Below are 20,307 nucleotides of genomic sequence, written 5' to 3'. Positions count from 1 at the left end.
AGTTCCCATCAACTGAGACAGAAAAGTCTGTGCGAGGTATAGATTTGCTAGAGGGAATAAGCTCCTGTCAGTTGCATTTAACTTATCTATTAGATATCCAAGTGCGGAGTAAGAAATTGGATGCAGGAGTCAAGTATAAATTGGAAAAATAAATTTGGAAATTGTCAGCTGGCATTTGAAGACATAAGGCTGGGTGAGAACACAAATAGAGAAAAAGAAGAGGACCGAGCCAATGAGTTTGAGAAGGAAAGCTAATGAATGTAGAATAACACCAAGAATGTGAAGAGTCACTGAAGCCTAGTGAAGGAATAATGGATAAACCACTAAACGGGATTCTAACTTTTTGCTTTGCCATAAACAACTTTTTGTTTATCGACAATTCTGAGTCTTGTTTTACCTATACATATGATGAGGGAGTTAAACTAAATAAAATTGAGTGTCTTCATCATGTAAAAAATTCCACCAAGTTCTATCTTTTTTAGACTCCCTCCCCCACCCCCTGGGAGACAGAGTCTTGCTTCATTGGCATCAGACTCTTGGGCCATTCTTCTACCTCAGCTCTCTAGCAGCTGGGCTTACAGATGTGCACCACTCCACTCAGCCAAGCTATATTTTTATTAGAAAGAACTCATGGGTGCCAATCTCAACTCTAGTTACATACATGCTTTGTGATTTAGGGCAGACCCTTTTACCTTTTGAGTTTAAATTTTCTTATCTATAAAAATGATGAGATTATATTTTCATCTGGTTGGTATGAGAAGAAATTATGTAACATTATGAAACTACTTTGCATTATCATCACTAATATCTTATAGGCAATAATTCAATACATTTCTTAGGTTTTCAATCTTCCCATCAGAATACTGATTAAATGATCTGAAGTTGAATTTTTGAACATGGAAACAGCAAATCTATACACAATGTTTATGTTTTCAGGCTACACAAGGACAGTTGTGTTAGGAAAGTCATCTGGAATCTTTGGAAGTTTCTCCCATCTTTCTGGCTCATCTTCCACCTGTTTATTTATTGAGTGAACACTTTCACCTTTTCTTAAAGTCTTAAATTTGATAGGGCAAGAGAAAAAAAGATGACCAAAATCTTGTTTTATAAGATTGTGAACACAGCTGATATCCTAAACTACTTTATCAAATGACATTATGCAATATGTTAAACTATGAAGCTCATTCTGAATTGAGCAAACTCAATATTTGTTCTGCTTTCAGCACCAATTATAAAGTCATGTACATTTCAATTTTAGAAGTGGCTATTATTTTCTACCAATATAAGAGGAAGTTACATCCAAAAAACAAATCAGTTCATGTTGTTATGATTTAAATTCACTAACTGGTTTTACTGACTTTTTTTCTTTAGAATAAGACCAAATCAAATCTGCTACATTTAATTACATAAATTATAAAATTGATCTTTGGTTGATAGAAGTGAAAGATCTTACTGCTATTCTACAATTATTCCCAGAGGAAAGAGTTTGCACATAGCCAACAAGCAATAATATATTAGCTTCTGTTCACAAGCATGTTGGAATAAATTTTAAGAAATTATTTTCCTAAATTAGGTACAGTAAATTCTAAGCCATTAGCAATCCCAGTAAAGGATTTATCTAACAAACATGATCATATACATGAGCTAATTTTTCTAAGGGCATAACAGCTTTTTAAGGTTTTCTATAGACATGTTGCCAAGCTTTTCACTGCCTCATAGACTCCAGGGCAACTCTAATCAGCCTGGATTCTATAAATAAAAAGAGCCAAGACACTGAAAATACTGAAAATATTTATAATATTTGTACCATGTCTGTGTGTTCTCTAATCTGCTCCCTTACCTATGTATGAACAGCAATAGATGTAAAAAATATAGATGGCTGCAGAGAGCTACTACCCACCCCATCCGCATTCCCAGTGGTCAGTGTTGCAATCATTTGCCCTTTGGACCACAAGAATAAAGGGCAAAGTGTCAAAGTGTTAAGGAGAATTTTTAATGACCACAGCAAAGTGTTCAAAAAAATAGTCTTTTATGCAAATTGTAGAACTGCTTTTGCATTTTATGAAGATGACTTCTGAGTACTTTTATGTCTCTAACTATAGTCATAGACAAACAGAAAATGGTATCTAAATTTCCAAAAAAAAGTATTAATGACAGCATCTTAGAAAAAGTGTAGTTGTATACGTGCATATGTGTATGCTATTTAGGAAGCAGAATGTACACAGACAAGTTAATGCAGCAGGACTGATTTGCCATCCTTAGCAAGGACTGCTTGCAAGTTTGACAGTTGGCAGGTATTTGGGAACTTGAATGGTACTCATTCCTTACACTGTATGAAAATCTCTCTTAATGACAAGAATACCTAGTCTATTTGTATAAAGAATAAGGTCCATATTAAATATCTCTTTTCATTCTGGGAGTCTGAGAGTTTGGCATATGTTAGGTAGAGAGTGCATATATGACCAGCTCCCAAAAAAAGACATTAGGCACTGAGTCTTTCGTGAGCTTTGCTGATACCTAACATTTCATGTGTTTCACAATTTCTTATTGGAAGAATTAAGTGCATCCCTTGTGGCTCACTGGGGAAGGACTTATGAAAGCTTGTGCCTACTTTCCTCTGGACTTTGGACTGTCTTTAAAATGCTTTGCTGGTTTTGCTTTGTATCCTCCCACTGTAATAAATCTTAACTGTGACTACCAATATAAGCTGAGTGCTGTGAATCCTCACAGTTAATCACCAAACCTGGACTTTGGGAGCCATGACACAGAAGGGAATTACCATATGGCTACTAATCAATTACCTTTCACATGAATTTTTCCTTCAGGAAAAATTAACCAACTCTTTGACTATTTAGTATATGCTAATGTTCACATTTTGTGTAGTGTCTCCTTGTGCATTCATGGTGCTCATTACAAGGAACAATATTTACATTATATATAATGAAGCCAAGAAATTTTTAAATTATATGTCACAGACTCTAAAATTATGGTTTCCACAACACTGTTACTTGATTACTTTATTTGCAAGTATCGCTTTTGAACAAGATATTAACTTTTATATTTCCATGGGTAAGGCAGCCAGATAGAGTTGCTGTGAAAACCAAAACTGATTCTTGTCATAGGGTGTATGGCACTGAGGCATGAAATTTAAAGATTATACAGAAACTCAGCACATATCACTAGGACAAGGCATAGTTAGAGAAGGATTATAAATTTTCTATTAACTATGCATTTCTAAGCCTGAAACTTAATATTGCATGACTAATTTGACATTTAAATACCACCTCCTCTGTTTTTTTAAAACACAAAATATGTGTAGGACAGACCCTAACAAGCTGATTGATCATCTTTCTGTGCATTTAAAAATACCAGTTTGAGTTAAAATATTGTAACAGAGTAAGAACTTAATAATCTAACATTCAAATATAAGTATTTTAGTGATTCAATTAATACATTTTATTTTACCTTTGATAAGTCATGTATACTTATAATTTTTATAGAATGGTTTCAGAGCAGAAAATACAATGAATAACATGTTGCACAAATATATATTCTTTCAAAAATCAGAAATAGCAGTTCTGAATGAAAAAACAATATTGCACATCATTAAAACCATTAAAAATTTAAATGCAAATAGAGAATACACAAATATGAGATAAAGATTGGATTTTTAAAGATTTGAACAATTAGAAAATTTAAAAACTAGTTTCCCTTTGGCTTTTAGTTACTATACAGAGAGATAACAATAGCTTTGCAAAGTAGGTATGGTTTAGTTTGGGTGTTAGAATGGTTTTATTGGCAAAAGATGAACATGGTCTGTAATTCACATAATACAGATACTAGAAATCACATAATGACACAATTTATTCTCCATGAATAAAGAGAGCAAGGGATGGAATCAAACAAATGCAATACAGGGAAAGGTAATCTGAAATTTTTAGTTAAAAATGAAAGTACACCAAACACCCTGACATATTTCTAAATAAATGAAGGGGAAATTTTTGTATCATGATATGGTAAATTTTTATGTGGTTATTCTTCTAAACGTCTAGAATTCAAACTGTTATTATTTATTTATTTAGTTAGTTAGTTATAATTTTTATTTTTCTGTGGTCCTGGTGATTGAACTCAGTTCTCTTATCACTGAATGACACTTTACATTTTATTTTAAGATAGGGTTTGGCTAAGTTGCTGAGGCTGACCTTGAATTTCCAATCCTTCTGACTCAGCCTTAGAAGTTGCCATTGCACCCACTTTATTAATATTTTAGACCATATGCAGAAGATTGGATACAAAATATTAAAGTTTGATATGAAATGAACACTTATTCATAAACAGCTGAAAAAATTTTACCTCAAAGTAGAACAACTAAGGCCACTTCACATTTATAAAGATACATTTATTTTAATGAAAGCAATTTTTTTAAGTAAATGTCAATATAGTTAAAATAGCATCCTTTTTAAAGAATCTGATTTCTTTATTAAGTCAAAAAGGAATATAGTAGATTCCTTTAAATGACTGATTCAATTATTTGAAAATATTAGTATAATTTCTAGATTCTTAGACTTTGTATTAATAAAATTGTCTTCTCTCATTTGTGATTTTAATATATTTTGGTTCTCTCATAATCCTTCATCTGACCTTTGGTCCTATTCTTCCTTGAAATTTAAAAATTCACTTCTCAAATTCTTAAATACATCACTGCCTTCCCTGTTACTTTTTCTCAGTGTTTTATTTTGTTCATATCAAACTTTCTTTTATTATGACTTATATCCTACAAGGATATAAGGGAAAAACAATTATACAAAGATAAGAGATCTGAAGCCTAGAAGTCTACAAATGTGACAAGGACAGCAGTGATAATTATTTAAAATAATTTCTGCATTCTGTCTTTCTGTACTGCCTTTATCATTGTAAATCTTTCAGTACCTAACTTAGTTTATTCATCTATAAGAGGCACTTAATTTTTGCACTTTATACATAGTATATGTATAAGTTCTTCAGTTAGTCCCCTTATTTGTGAATACTGACATAACATGAAATCTAGTAAAATACATCCCAATTTAGGATGAAAACATAATGTGGTTCTATTTTAAACTTAAAATTTATATGTAGAAATAATGAATAAGAAATTAATAAAATATTTTACTTACTTTCCCAGAAACAATCTTTTCATAAATCTGAATTGGTTGGTCTGCGAAGAATGGCGGGTAGCCAGCTGCCATTTCATAGATTAGCACTCCTAATGCCCACCAGTCCACTGCTTTATTGTAGCCCTGAATATAAACCAACACCAGTGTCAATGATCACTTAAGTTACTCAGAGGAAAATTGAAATCACAGGTAAATTCAAAATGTTCTGGAAGCATATGAAACATTTTTTTAAGCAGTTGCTAAACAGCTATTCTGGATAGAATTTTTTAAAATAAAATATATCAGGTCAAATTTAAATTAAACAAAGGGGAGAATTTCCAGATATTGGAATTAGATTTAGGAAGGATTATTAAATATTCTTCTTATAATCATTAAGAATATTATTGACAATGAAATGTCCTGTTTCACTGGGATAATTTAGTTGCTCAATAGTAAAAAGGGAGTTAGACCAAATTACCTCGAAAGTCCATTTTAGGTCCATAATCTTACAAACTGGGTTTTGACCTCAAAGGCCCAAATTTCTGAAACAAAATAGTAGTACTGGAATGGTAAATAGTGGAATTGATTTAAAAATACTCTACATTCTTGGAGTTAGGAGGATTACTATTCTATGGACAATCATATCCATTTCATAGTATCTTGTGAAGGCTAAAAGTTTAATGTGGAATTCAATTAATACTAATATTTAAGTACTTTTGTTATCTGTTGTTTTGCTTCTCATCTCTAAAAGGTATAAAGTGAAGAAACTAAACTAGTTCACAAGATTTTGTGAGTAATATATCAAATGAAAGGAAATAATTTGTGTAAAAAGTGCTTTACAAACCAATTGCATGATTCAAAGACTGTTTAATTGGGTTTGGCTTTTTTATATTAAACTTACTAAAATTCAGATCTAGAAGTATTTATAAGAAAATAAACATTAATAACATGTTTATACTAACATGTTTATATCAAGTTTTTTTTTATAAACTTTGATCTGTGTCAACTGGCACAAGAGTATGAGAATAAAAAACCACCACCACTTGATCATGGACAGAATTAAGCTGAGTTCTTCTCAGACCTTTTATTCTGCCTTTAAATATACCCTCTAACTGCCATCATTACTCCCACATTCCACCCATTTATCAAAATATTAGCTTTATAAATGATTTTGTTTTCAAATTATTAGCTAAGATATAATGTCAATATAGAGATTTTTTTTTTCTTTTTCCTGATTCTACATGTGTATTAAAAGGAGGGGAGTGATATAATATAAATAGCACTTGATTTTACTAATAGAAATGGGCATCAGCTTTGCTCAACTCTGATTTCTATGCTTTCATTCTATTCTGTTTACAAGTAAATAGGCCAGGTACAAAAATAGCCTCCACATAAAGAATTAAAACAAATCGATAAAAGAACTACTAAACTGCAATAGATAATAGGCAAAGGACACGAACTAATAATTTATACACACACCCAAACAAATACCAAATGGTCATTAAGCATTTGAAAGAAATCTGAGAACCAAAGATATGAGAATTAAAACAATGAGACATAAGTTATTGCCTATTAAATTAGTAAATTTAAAAAAAATGAGAATACCAGTGTTGGAAAGGGTGTGGTAGAACAGGTACTCTCAAAAGACTACTGGTAGGAGTATAAACTGGTACAACTTTTTTGGAAAGCAATTTGATAATATGTATCAAGAGCCTTAAAAATGTTCATACCCTTTGACCCAGTAATTCCACTTCTGGGAATCTATCCTAAGGAAATAATGTGAAATACAGAAAAAGCTTTATGCACAAAGATGTTTATCACAATTGTATATAATAGCAAAAACCAAACAACAAAAAACACAAATGAACAACAACAACAAAAACCCATGAAAATGACAACAACAACAACAACAAACAAACAAACAAAAAAACACCTTAGTATTCATCAATTGAAGAATGGCTAAATACTTTATGGTACATTTGCATACAAGCATTAACACCACAAAGACAAAAAAGAATGATGTCTGCATGCTTGTTAACATGCAAGTAAAAAAAGCCAGACACAAAACTACACATTCACTATGATCTCAACTAGGATATCATGCATATAAAAAGTCAAAAGGCTGCCTCTGAGTAGTGAGATTATAGGCTTTGGGATTTTTTTCTTTAAATTTTTCTGTATTTTCCAAATTTTGTGCAATGAGCATTCATTACTTTTATAACACATACACACTTGTACAGTTTTGGTGCTTATTTTGTGGTTTCATTATTTGCTGAGTGCATTTTAAAATGTATTAATAGCATGATATTTAGACTATAAAAGACTAAAAAGTTACATGTGATTTAAATTATGAAAGACAATAGATTTTAATTTTAATTTATTCTAACATTTCCACAGGTTAACCAAATTTCAGTTAGTCAGTTTGTGACTAAACAAGGCCTGTGTCTGATTTCTTTCCCTGTCCTTGCTCCTATTTGTGATCAGTTTTTGTTAATTTCTCTGTTCTAGCTTTCTCCATCAATAGTGAGGAAAGGAAAAGAGAAGTTAAACCATTCTTTTAAATGTGTTTGCAGTTTCTTCTCCCACATTTCACTATTTGGAAAAGTAGAACTGCTTTCAATAGACAAACTATTCAATTGCTGTAAAATTACTATTAAACTAAAATTAAAAATAATTTTCATACATTCCTTTCATTCAATTGATAAATTTGAAACAAAGGAAGAATTGACAACTAGTATATATCACATCTAGATTTGCCTCTTGGAGAAGCCGGGAGCAAGGTTTCTTCCTTCTCCTGTTACTGGGAATAATAATGAAAAGACTATTTGGCTTCAAAACATGGATCTAGAGGTTAGATTTTTTTCACTCTATTTCTCTAAAATTTAGAATTTAGGGGATTAGTGTTAACTCTAAATAGTTATTCTTCAATAACCATGCACAAATAGATTTAAGTTCATAACTTAGATCAAATAAAAAATGTAAAATTAGATCCATAATTGTTTACACAAAAGTCCACAGTGATGCATGCCTCATATTGTTACTTCTTACAAACTGACATTATAAATATACCTTGCTGAGGATTATTTCTGGAGCCAAATACTCTGGAGTACCACATAATGTCCAAGTTCTGCCTTTAACTCTTTTGGCAAACCCAAAGTCTGTGACCTATAAGAGAGAGAGAGAAAAAAAAAAAAAAACTTGTGAAAATTTATCACCTCATAATAAATGTATTTATTGTACCTAAATTGAAAGTTAAGAATTCAGGGTAAGATGTGGCAGTGCACCCTGTAATCTCAGTGACTCAGGAGGCTGAGGAAGGAGGATCGCAAGTACAAGACCAGCCTTAGAAACTCAGGAAGATCCTGCCTTAAATAAAATACGAAAGGGCTGGGTATGTAGCTCAGTAACAGAGACCTTCTGGATTCAATCCCCAGTACTGGTGGTCCAGGATTACAATGAAAATCGTGAAGAAAAAAAAAAAAAGGGAAAAAATTAGGTCAATGTAACAGACTAATTCCTGAAGGCGATTATTTAGTGAATGAAGGTTAAAATGACTCAAATTGGAAACGCTTCTCCCTCTCAAAAAAAAAAAAAAAAGATGAAAAACAACAATAAAATTCATGTATGTTTCATATGCACCTTATTGTCACAGCCTAAAGGTAACTAAAGGTACACGATATTTCTAGTGTACCTAGAATTTGAGTATCTTTCACATGAAATTACATGTGCAATTTCTACTTGTGACTTCATTTTGGTACTCAAAAAGTTTCAGATTACAGCACTTTGGATTTTGGATTTCAGATTAGGGATATTCCTCCTGTACATGTAAACCCTTGGGATATGCCTGGCACTAATGAGTACTCACAAAGTTAGCTATTAATCATTTGCTTATGCAGGAGCCTATATTCAGTTCACAACTTTTACAGGAGATTTAAAAGGTTCCATTCTTGATGTGATTTTTTTTTTTTTTTGCTCCTGTGTAATAACAAAACTATGAACTCAATTTAAATTGTTAGAAAACAGTGATTTTCTCCCTCAAGAGAAAGTCCAACATCAATAGTTGATATAGACTTCTTGCTTAGTATTTTCTCAAATATGTTATATATAATGTGTTCAAATCATACCTGGATATAACCTTGATGGTCAATTAGGAGATTTTCAGGTTTTAGATCTCTGTAGATGAGGTCTAATGAATGGAGGTACTCAAATGTTAGCACTATCTGAGCTGCATAGAACCGCGCATGGGGTTCACTGCAAAAAAATTAAAAAAACATTGATTTTCTGTAAAATGGATAACAAGCATGAATTAATAGATTATACATAAAAATTGCTGTAACAGAATAGGGGAAAAAGCATTTTTCTCTTAAATGTATGTAAAGAATTTTGTGTTTCCAAATATTTAGTAAATTTCTAAATTGTCTTCAAATAATGTTTTGATACATTTAGGGGACATATTTTCTCTGTATCTGTAAATTTAAGACATATTCATCATCTTATATTTTTTATGTTGAAGAAAAGCATAACCTTAAAACAATCATATTATTTTAAATTATTATTTCACCCATATTATAAAGACAATAAAGTCTTGAAAATTATGTCTGAACTTAAGAAATTGGGTGAAAAGTAAATGTGCTAATTGGACTGTCTACCAGAGCCACTGCTGTAGCTAATTAGGTTCTATCTACTTTTTTCACAAATTTCAATTGCTTAAAGAATTTCACTGTACAAGCTCTTTAACTTCCTTAAGGTGACGATTAATGCCACTTTAGCCATTTTTAATAGTTTCTATTACAAAAATGACATATCCTCATTATAGAAATCACAAAATATAGCTGAAGAATAAACAGTCATAATCTTATCCAGAAACCAAATATGCAATCTTGGCAAATGAAATTTCCAAATCTTTTACTATGGATGTATACTATACATAGACATATATAATCTGTATGCCTGTCTAAATGTGCACAGTTCTTGCATACATAGATTACATCTATATATCATTGTAATTTTGACAAATCAGTATAATTTTCATGCCACAATCTGAGCTTTATTCCCAAAGGATGTACCAATTTTTAATTTGAATTTATAATTAATTTTCTAGTATATTCACTGAATTCTGTTAATCTGCCTGATAAATTCCAATGACTTTCAGATTTGTCTTTAATGAACAATTTTAACTATTAGCAGGATTTCCCACAAGATGGATGGCATGAATTTGATCTGCTTGTCATTGAATTTCCCAAGTTCTAGCTCAATTTACATCAGATGGTCCATAGATAAATGAAAGACTAAGAAAAGAAAAATGCTTTCTGGGCAACATTTCATAATACTCTTTCAGTTTCAGTCCTATGCCAACAGTGTAACAATCCATATCCTATGTCAAATGACAAAGGATGAAGGGGAAATTCTAAGAGGAAATTGGGAGACGTATCCCCAGTTATTGCAACATGTATTCTTAAACTTGGAAACATGTGACCTGAGAGGTCCCCCTTCTATTTTCTGTGTATCTGTAAATAAACTCAACATCTTATATTTATTTACTTCTACACACTGATGCTTGATTGAAGGAATACAGACAACAATTGAATTGTTGAAAGGCGATAGCAAAAGACTCTAAATGCAATTTGTTATTGGGTATTTCTACTAAATAAGGAAACGCAGGAAGATAGCAAGAAGGTTTAAAGCTGTGGCAGCTTTAAGTCTTGACATTCTCTATTTAAGCAGAGAATCAGCTGACTTCATTGGTTCTGATCAAAGACACACTAAACTATACCTCAAATTCTTATTGCCTCAAAGTTTCTAAGGTGGGAATAAGCAATATTTAGAATATGTGTGTCTTATGTGTGAAAGCTCAGAAAAGATAATGTCTCAGAGTGAATTATTTTGGTCAACTTGCTTTTGTTGTCAAGTATTTTCCAAGTCAAATATTAAAAATTGAGGTGTGTAAGGAGTTGCAAAGCAAAGCAAAGAAGTGAGCAGTTATAGAAAATGAGGAGAATACTCTCAGAAGACAGGTTTAGGTGTGGAACTTCAGTGTAAACACTGAATAATTATAGGGCAACATGACAATTCCAGGACTGCTTGGACAAGGGGTGGTAGAAGAGAGAGGTGAAAAGGAAGTGACAGTCCCTAACACATTAGGTGCCCTATATATTACTGGTCAATAAATGAAATATGGCTTAGTCCCCAGATAATGTAAATAACTAATGTTTGCCTATTATCTGATATCATTTCGTGATAGTCCAAGTCTATCATCATCCTTTTATGAATCAAATTACCATCATCAGCCCTGCTTGAGCTCATACTGATGTTTAACTTAATTCTTACATCCTGAGAGAAGTTGAACCTGCTCTTGGTTTTTGCCTCATTCTGTTATGGATTGTTAATTATCACTAGTAGCTTATGAGCTATTACACAAAGATAAAACTGTTAGTATCTATAACCAATTTTCATAACTGAGATCATATTAGTAATAACCTAATAATAAACTACAACTTTTCTTAAACCATGTATGCATTTCAAAAAACTCAACATAGCAAAAACTTTAAGAATTAAATTTGTGCACAGCACACTTTTATAATCTTATCATACCACTATTGTCATTTCTATAGTCTTTTCTCATCATCCTTATGCAAACTGTTTCAAATATGATTATCATTAAATATTATTACAGTATGTTATCTACTATGTCATTATATAATCTCATATATTGTGTGTTTAATAAATATTGGTATTTTAAAATTTAATTAACTTTATTTTCTGGAAATTCTTAAAGTAATCTCACAATATCTTCCAATGGTAGAATATTAAACTGGTTTCATATTGCTTTTATTTGAATTTTAGAAATCATGTTTGTATGGTCTCTTGTTAAAGCTTTCACCTAATACTTCATATAGCCAAACCACTGGTTAGTTAAATTGAATGAATTCTTGGCATTGGCATTAATTTAAAATTCTGATTTAAAATAAACACAAGCATATAAAGATGTGAGGAAGGAAAAAACACTAGTTACCTGAACCGTCCAATTCTTCTTAGATGTGAAAACATTTCACCCCCAGGGACATATTCCATAACCATGTATAAATTTGAATTATCCTATCAACAAAAAAAAGGAAATAAATTAAAATAGAAAATCTTGGTAGAAGTATTTTAAGATTATACCACGTCCAATAAGAAAAAGATAAAATCAAAATCCATCTGACAGGTTAATAAAACTGAAAAAAGGGGAATAAATGGAAAATCCTGTATCTTTCCTATACAGGGGCACTCGTCTTGTTTTTCTTTTTTTCCTCCTGGCATTCTTGCCACAAATTAGTCTGGAACTTTTTGTTCTTCCTGTTCTTGCAGGGAACATTTAACTCTTGAACAATTAAACACTGAGCAATAATAATAATACTATATAGCATATGCAAAGGAATAACAAAGTTAAAAAACAATTTTAAAAGCAAATAATATTTATATTTTATGTCTGAAAGATTAATGATTTTAATATCTTGACTACATAGGTTTTCGTTTAATTTAAAGAACAAAGGAGTAAAAAAGTTAAAATGATTTATGGATTCAATAGGGTAGAAAGATGCCAAGTTATCATTCCAAAGAGCTGAAAAGCTGCCAATTTAAAGAATGAACCTTTTGTACTTCATCAGACACTTGAACAGGGGAGGAAAACTTTTCTGGCTTATGCAAATGAAGAGGGTAGAATACAAATTACTAAATAAGAAAAAAATGGAGAGATGATGGTCAAAAATGTTTAAGAGAAGTAGAAAGTATGTTCTGTATATTCATTTGCAGGCGATATCATTGTTTCTAGATCACTAAATATTTAATTTTGCAATACCTTCCAATGAAAAGTTACATTGTCACTTCGAAAAGTTGCCCTGGGTAGAGTTAAAACTTTTTCATTACCTAAGTTTCTAACACAATAAGATTGTGTTACATAAAATCTAAAGATATTTCTTTTTTTGTTTACTCATGTTTTCTAGTTGTTTTATCTGGTTTAGAATTCTATTATACCTTCACATTTTTAAAAATACATCAGGTTGAAAATATCTTATTTAGATGTTACTAAAATTTACCTTGAAAGAATACTCCAGTCGAACAAGAAAAGGAAAATTCACTGCCTGCAATATTCTTTTCTCATTCAAAGTATGCTCTATTTGCTTCAGTTTAACAACCTGTAATTGAGATAAATACATTTTAGTATATTTAAACAAAATTTAAAGGATACTATCATTTCAAAAGAGAGAAGTGTTTTCCATACGATAATAAACTTGAATAAGCAAAAATTGCTGGATTTGAATAAGGAAGGTAATAATTATCAAATGGGTTGATGACTTTCAAATGAAAAAACCTAATAAAGGATTTCAACCTTGGTCTTAAGAAGGTAAACTATGAAGTAAGTGAAAAAATAAGAGCTAAGTGGAAACAAGAAAGAGACCCATAAAAAACACTAAAAATTAATTTGTAAAAATTCTTGGTTCCTAATGACTTATAGTCAAATCACCTTATCACTTCAATAAGTAGATAATGATTTTTAAATACTTGAGAAGGAAAGATGGTGGAATGTGACGAACATCATTACCCTATGTACATGTAAGATTACATGAATGGTGTAACTCTACATCATGTACAACAAGAGAAATGAAAAGTTGTACTCCATTTGTGTACAATTAATCAAAATGCATTCTGCTGTCATTTATAACTAAATAGAACAAACAATAAAAAAGAAAGATCAGTAAGGAAATTAAGGACTAAGGAAAAATAAAAAATTGAAAAATATTGGGTAAAATTAATAATCTATTCGCTTTCTAATAACTGAAAAATACAGGCACAAATTCTAAAAATTCAATTTACAAAGTCACAAATGACATCACAGACAAAATTAGCAAGAAAATACTATGTCTTCATGAAAAAGAAGCCATTTAGGATTAATCAAACTTTCTCTGGATTGTCTATTCAAAAGAAGGGAAAAGCAATTTATCCTGACCTCTTGGAGATTGTGTTCTATTCCATTCGGAATTCTATTTTGAATTAAAGAAAAGGTGATCTTAGAATCAACATGTATCCCATTTGTTTACGACAAAAAAAAATTTTAAAAATTAATTAGAAAAAAAAGAAAAGGTGACCTTATGAGGGCATAAATATGTGTCTTTTATTTGTGTAAATCATTAGAAAGTGGCATTCTTTCTTGTTAGAGGCTTATTAGCAATATGTGGATAGTCACAGAAATCACCCAACTAAACATGAATATGAAGGGTATTTAAAGATCATCACCCAGTTATTGGTATACTATATAAAATTATGAATACACAAATAATACTGAGCAAAGAATAATTGAATAGGAGTCAGAAGATCTGTGTTCTAACTGAGGTCTTTTATTCAGTCCACTTTGTAAATTGGAGATGTTATTTCAAGTCTTTGAGCCTCAGTTTTCAAATCTGTGACATGAAGTGGTTGGGTCACTACTGTCTACATGCCAATGAGTTATAACTCATGAGTTATAACCAATTAGTCCATAAATATCACAATAAATTATATAACATCAGCTGGAGAATAATTTGCTTTGTGTTTATTTTTGTATATTACAATATAGCAGGTTTTCAATTGGGCACGAACAATGTGTTGGCTTGTGAAATAAATAATGAAAATTACAACAGAGGCTTTCTGTATTAGAGCCCTAAGCCAACTATGTATATGTGAGACACAATACAAATAAAATAGAAATGAATTCAAGACATATAAACTGCCAAAGCATATATGCTTAGCTAATTTTAAAATTAGTTAAAAAATTCACCAGTTATAATTAATTGAATTTACTTTTAAATGTGTGTATCTACAACATATAAGGTATAATAGGTGTTACAGAGATAGGCACAGGAGAATCTCTGCATTCATGCTGCATAAAACCCACCTGAAACTAAGATGTATGAATATGTGAATACTAACATATGAATGATTGCCAAATTAGAGTTCTAGTAAGTTGTCAAAGGACAAAACATTTATTTGAGGACAAGTACATAACCTCTTCTGAGTCCCAGATTCTTCACCTGTAAAATGCTGATAATACTACCTACTTTAAAAGCGGAGATGTGGCATAATGCATCTCAAGTTATTAATACAGTACTGGCACACAGTATAAGCTCAATAAATGCCACTTCTTATTATAATCTATTTTTAAAAGGCAGAGGTTGAGCTGAGTCTTTTAAGATGGATGGATAATAAAGGTAAGAGAATGAAAGAAGAAAGTTCAGTCATGGTCAGTGTCCAGAACCAATACCTGAGGAGGAAAACATACAATGGTAAACCTTGAATGGTAGTTCCATTTGAGTATAGCTCGGGGGAGTGTTCCTCAAAATTTGGTAGCAAAATGTTCTTAAATGGCAGAGGAAAATTAACAAGTATCCTTAGGGATGCAGCTCATATTTTATGTTCAAAATTAATATAAATTTATATTTACTTCTTAATAGTTCTGTTAGTTTAAACGCATAAATTTAAAAAATGACTTGTTACCAGATGATTTTTTTAAGCCAAATGCTTAAGGAGTTATTAACAAGGAAGACAGGCTACCATTCCCTGCCCCACCCAGAACAGCATTACATGATCCTGATGGTCAAGTTTCAATTCAGGGAAGTGGAGCATAGAGTTTGCATAGGGAATAGTACAAGAGACTACAAAGAAGTTTGGATGAAGTTTGGAAGACAACTATGAAGGGTTTTTTTTTTTTTTCTTGGTACCAAGAACTGAACTCAGGGGCTCTCAGCTACTGAGCCACATCTCCAGCCTTGCTTTATATTTTATTTAGAGACAGGGTCTCACTGAGTTGCTCAACACCTCGTTTTTGCTGAGACTGGCTTTGAACAGGCAATTCTCCTGCCTCTGCCCCGTGCTGCTGGGACTTCAGGCGTGTGCCTCCATGCATGGCCTATGAAGGGTTTGAAAGTAAGCCATGTTAAGCAGCCTGAGTATGGACTTCTTTTAATGAACATCATGAAACTTTGATGGGTAAGGGAAATGATATGATATCATTTAAGAAAACTTTGTTGATAGTGAGGAAGATAAATTAGAGGTGAAAAGTCTGGAGTTGTGGAAATTATATTACTGTAAAAGACCAGTCGAAGTTAATTAGGGACCAGACTAGGTGGTGGTAGAAAGGATCTTAAAATAACAAATACATTTCAAAGGAAAAAGTAACAAGGAAAAATGGCATAGAACTCAGAAAAATGTAGAACAGATTCCTGCTTCAATTTACTAGCTATTTGAAAAGATTATTAAATAGCGAGGTTACTGGCATAAAAGGGAGATTAATGTCACATAAAGCTATGACTCATCACTGATAAAACACTTTTAAAAGGTGCTTAGCAATGCTTGATACACAGCATGAATTGAAGAAATATGATTTCCTTAATTCCTGCACTGATTTTTTTTCCCTTTCGCCCCATATACTCTAAGATGAGAGAAGCCAGACTGATTTAATTGGAAGATCTGTGTGATTTCATTTACCGAAAAAGGGGTTAATGGAGTGCTATTTTATTACTCAGCTTTAGTAAATTAAATAAACTTGAAAATTTTCAGAATAGAAAGTCTTTTGTCCTAATTATTCATGGACTCATAACATTGAAGTAATAGAAATGATATAAAATGGCAGTTATTCTTCTGGGAAATACTTGTTGGTCATAATTTATCCATGAGGTAACTGGCTCAATAATTTATTCAATAAGTTGCTGCCTTAGTAAAAGGCGGAATTAAAAACTTCTCCCCTAAATACTTAAAAGCATAGATGGCACAGTTTGTTATCCTTTTAATATTTTGTTAGTAAAGCCCATTCTATAAATTCCTTAAGTATTATAACAATATACAAGAGACTATCCAGACAATAACATTTTACTGATGTATTAATAAAAAAAGATAATTCTAAAGCATTTTATTGTTGTGCTACCAACACAAGTATATAAGTAAGTTGCTCACCCTCTCTGAAACCCCATAAGCTCAGTTAGAAAAGGAGAGCAGGAGCTAAAACATCTCTGGGAGATCCAGATTTAGATTGTACTAAACAAGATCAGAGAATTTAAGAGTTGAGCCTCTGACTGGATGCTGTGGCACACACCTGTAATCCCAGCAGCACGGGAGGCTGAGGCAGGAGGACTGCCAGTTCAAAACCAGCCTCAGCAAAAGTGAGACACTAAGTAACTCAGTGAGACCCTGTCTCTAAATAAAATACAAAATAGAACTGGGGATGTGGCTCAGTGACCAAGTGCCCTGAATTCAATCCCTGGTACTCTCTGCGCCACCACGGCCCCACCATGCCAAAAAAAAAGAGCTGAGCCTATTGGAGAATAGATAGGGAGAGAGTAGAGGATAAGCAGAAAGGAAGAGGAAATAGTTCAGAGCTTAGGAACTTATTTGCTATCTTTAAAGAACAGAACAGAGAAAAAAATTTATTTGTTTTTTGGTTTTTGGTTTTTTTTTTTCTTGGGTACTGGGGATTGAACCCAGTGGTATTTTACCAATGACCTACTCCCCGGCCTTTCCATTTTTTATTCTGATACAGGATCTTGTTAAGTTGCTGAGACTGGCCTTGAACTTGTGATCCTCCTGACACAGCCTCCTGAGTTGCTGGGATTTCAGGCATGAGCAACTGCACCAAGTTCAGACAGAGGAAACAATGAAACGAAACAGAAACAGGAAAAGGGACAAAAAAGGAAGACCCAAGAGAGGAGAAGATGTGATCAGAAGAGCATGAAATTTTAGAAGTTGGGAGGAGGTAGTTTCAAGGGAGTGATCAGCACAGTCACATGCTCTAAAAATGTCAAATAAGATGAGCAAAAAGAGTCTACTGGGCTTGGTGATTCAGTCACTGGATTGGTGACACTTGGCAGGGCCATTTTAGTAGAATAGTAAGAGTCAGGATATGAACAAGGAAGCAAGTAAACTGTTGTGTGTGGATTGAAGACTAATAAGAAGTGAGTTAGTGGACAGAGTGATTAAACTATTTTGTCAAGAAGCATGGTTAGAAAAGATATGTAAATGAAGGCAGTAGACATAAATGTACAATTAAATGTGTACATGGGTATATTTAATTTTAGAGAGACTTGAGCCATTACCTCTTCCCATGTTAGAAATCAGTTTAATTTTCATTAAAGTAGAGATTTGACTGAAACTTCAGCCCAGTCTAATGCTAGGCTGTCCAAACAGTAGGCACGAGCCACATGTGGTTATTTAACACTCAAAATGTGACTAATCTGATTTGAGAAGTACTCTAAGTGTAAGAGTTTGAAGACTTAGTATGAAAGAATGTAAAATATCTCAATTTTTAATTATGTCTTTGATACTGGACTAGTAAATAGAATATATTATTAAAATTAATTTCAACTTTTACTTTTTAAATATGGTTATTGGAAAATTTTACATTATATGTATGGCTCACATTGCATGTCTATTGGATAGCATAAGTCGAGCTGCTGTGAATTTCTACTCCATTACTGTTCCTTCGACTTTCCTACTGGTATCCTAATAAGCTAAAAAGTCATTCTTGGAAATATAATAACTTTAAGGTAATATATCCCAATTTAGTATTATTCTTTTTTCCTTCCCTTAATTGTTGATTATTAGGAAAGTGGAAGTTTAATATTTAAAGCATGAAGACTTCTGATATCCTGATTCATTAGATACATCAATTGATGATAATTAAAAATTGCTTTTTATAGTATGCAGGTCTTAATATTTTCCCCTGGTATGACAGACATTTTAATTTACCAAACACAATCACATTAAATAAGAGAGCTTCTACCATAAATTAACATGTCAAATAATTAAATTTTTAAATTTGTTATGTCAATTTAAGGATTAAATAATTGTTTCCTACATTTTTCCGCAAGGTAATATGTAGTAGAGATGCTGGTTCTTTACATGTTGACATTACATATTTTGTTGTTAAATATAAACATGCATTATGCATAAATAACTACTGAAATAATAATGTACCTTCATATACTAAAAATTTTAACTATGCATCATATAGTCACAATTTAAGAATAAAAATTGAATGAAACAATAAAAGTATCTGAAGATGTCAACAAATGTTAATGCTAATGCTAATACAACTGAAGGTTAACCTGTACGTAAATGATTAGGAGCACCAACCTTCTGCTTGTCTAAGATCTTCATGGCATAATACTGTTCAGTGGCTTTATGTTTCACCAGCATGACTCTTCCAAATGAACCTGTTCCAAGGGTTTTTTTCCTTTCAAAATCCTCGAGTCCAGCATTATTCTGCAAATGCATGAAAAATAAAACAAACTTTAAAACTTGAAATTCTCATAAGACTATGACAATTATAATCACTTTAGTAACGTATAACCAGAATGATGAGCTGGTTTATAACTACTAATTTAGAAATAATACAAAAATACTATTCAGGTTCCAGGTTATTGGTTCTACTTTCTCTTTTGAATAAGAAAGGATCTAATAACAGGAGAGAATTATATTGCAAAATAGAGTATATTAATAATGGGAGGAAATAAGTCTCAGCTGAATCAGTAAAGGTCATTTTCTAATATAATTCCTAGTACTGGATTTCTCATAAAGATTTCTAATAAATCATTTCTGTCTGTTAATAATTACAAACTGACCATAAGTATACCAAAGAAGAGTCATGTAAGCCATAAAATCTTAGTGCACTAGATTTACCTCTGAAGAAGCACTGTCACACTTCATTTGCATCTTTATTCAAGCTTACAGCACTAAAGAACAGCAGGAGAAAAAGCCACTAGGCTTTCTCTCTTTGGTGCTATAATAACCCAGTATTACCTAAAACAGTAACAATAAGGAAAGAAGAGTTCCTCATTCCACAAAGAACCAAAAGCTAGAGTCTCAGAACAATAATCAGACTCTTTTTTTTCCTTGAATAGATGTTTTGTTACAAGCAAACATCTTTGTTTGGCTTTGACTGCAGCACAGAAGCAAAGAATTGGAGGCATCAATCTATTGAATTTGTTGCTGCCACAACAAAATGAAAATTACTAGGAACAAATTATGTGCTAAACAGCAACAAGTAGTAATTGCAGACCCAATTGTTTAATAATTTTAATCACAAAGATATCCGTGAAAATCATTGAAAATATTTCCAAGGCTCAGTCTGTAGAGACTTTAGCTTGAGGAAAAATATGGTGCAACATGA

General features: G+C 31.9%; 1 protein-coding gene across 5 annotated transcripts in view; it reads right to left on the bottom strand.

Moving 5' to 3' along the window:
- Nucleotides 1-20,307, bottom strand: part of PRKACB (protein kinase cAMP-activated catalytic subunit beta) — a 110,737-nt gene that overhangs the window by 9,593 nt on the left and 80,837 nt on the right. For all 5 annotated transcript variants that reach the window (XM_079139869.1, XM_079139867.1, XM_079139870.1 and 2 more), the window contains exons 3-8: nt 19,272-19,400; nt 13,208-13,306; nt 12,145-12,227; nt 9,257-9,383; nt 8,202-8,297; nt 5,154-5,276 (exon numbers count right to left, since the gene is read on the bottom strand). In XM_079139869.1, the coding sequence (XP_078995995.1) occupies nt 5,154-5,276; nt 8,202-8,297; nt 9,257-9,383; nt 12,145-12,227; nt 13,208-13,306; nt 19,272-19,400 (657 nt within the window). The remainder of the gene's footprint in view (nt 1-5,153; nt 5,277-8,201; nt 8,298-9,256; nt 9,384-12,144; nt 12,228-13,207; nt 13,307-19,271; nt 19,401-20,307) is intronic.

The sequence above is a fragment of the Sciurus vulgaris genome (genome assembly GCF_902686455.1).
Source record: "Sciurus vulgaris genome assembly, chromosome: 1".
Classification (NCBI taxonomy): domain Eukaryota; kingdom Metazoa; phylum Chordata; class Mammalia; order Rodentia; family Sciuridae; genus Sciurus; species Sciurus vulgaris.
This window is presented reverse-complemented; position numbering and strand designations above follow the sequence as displayed.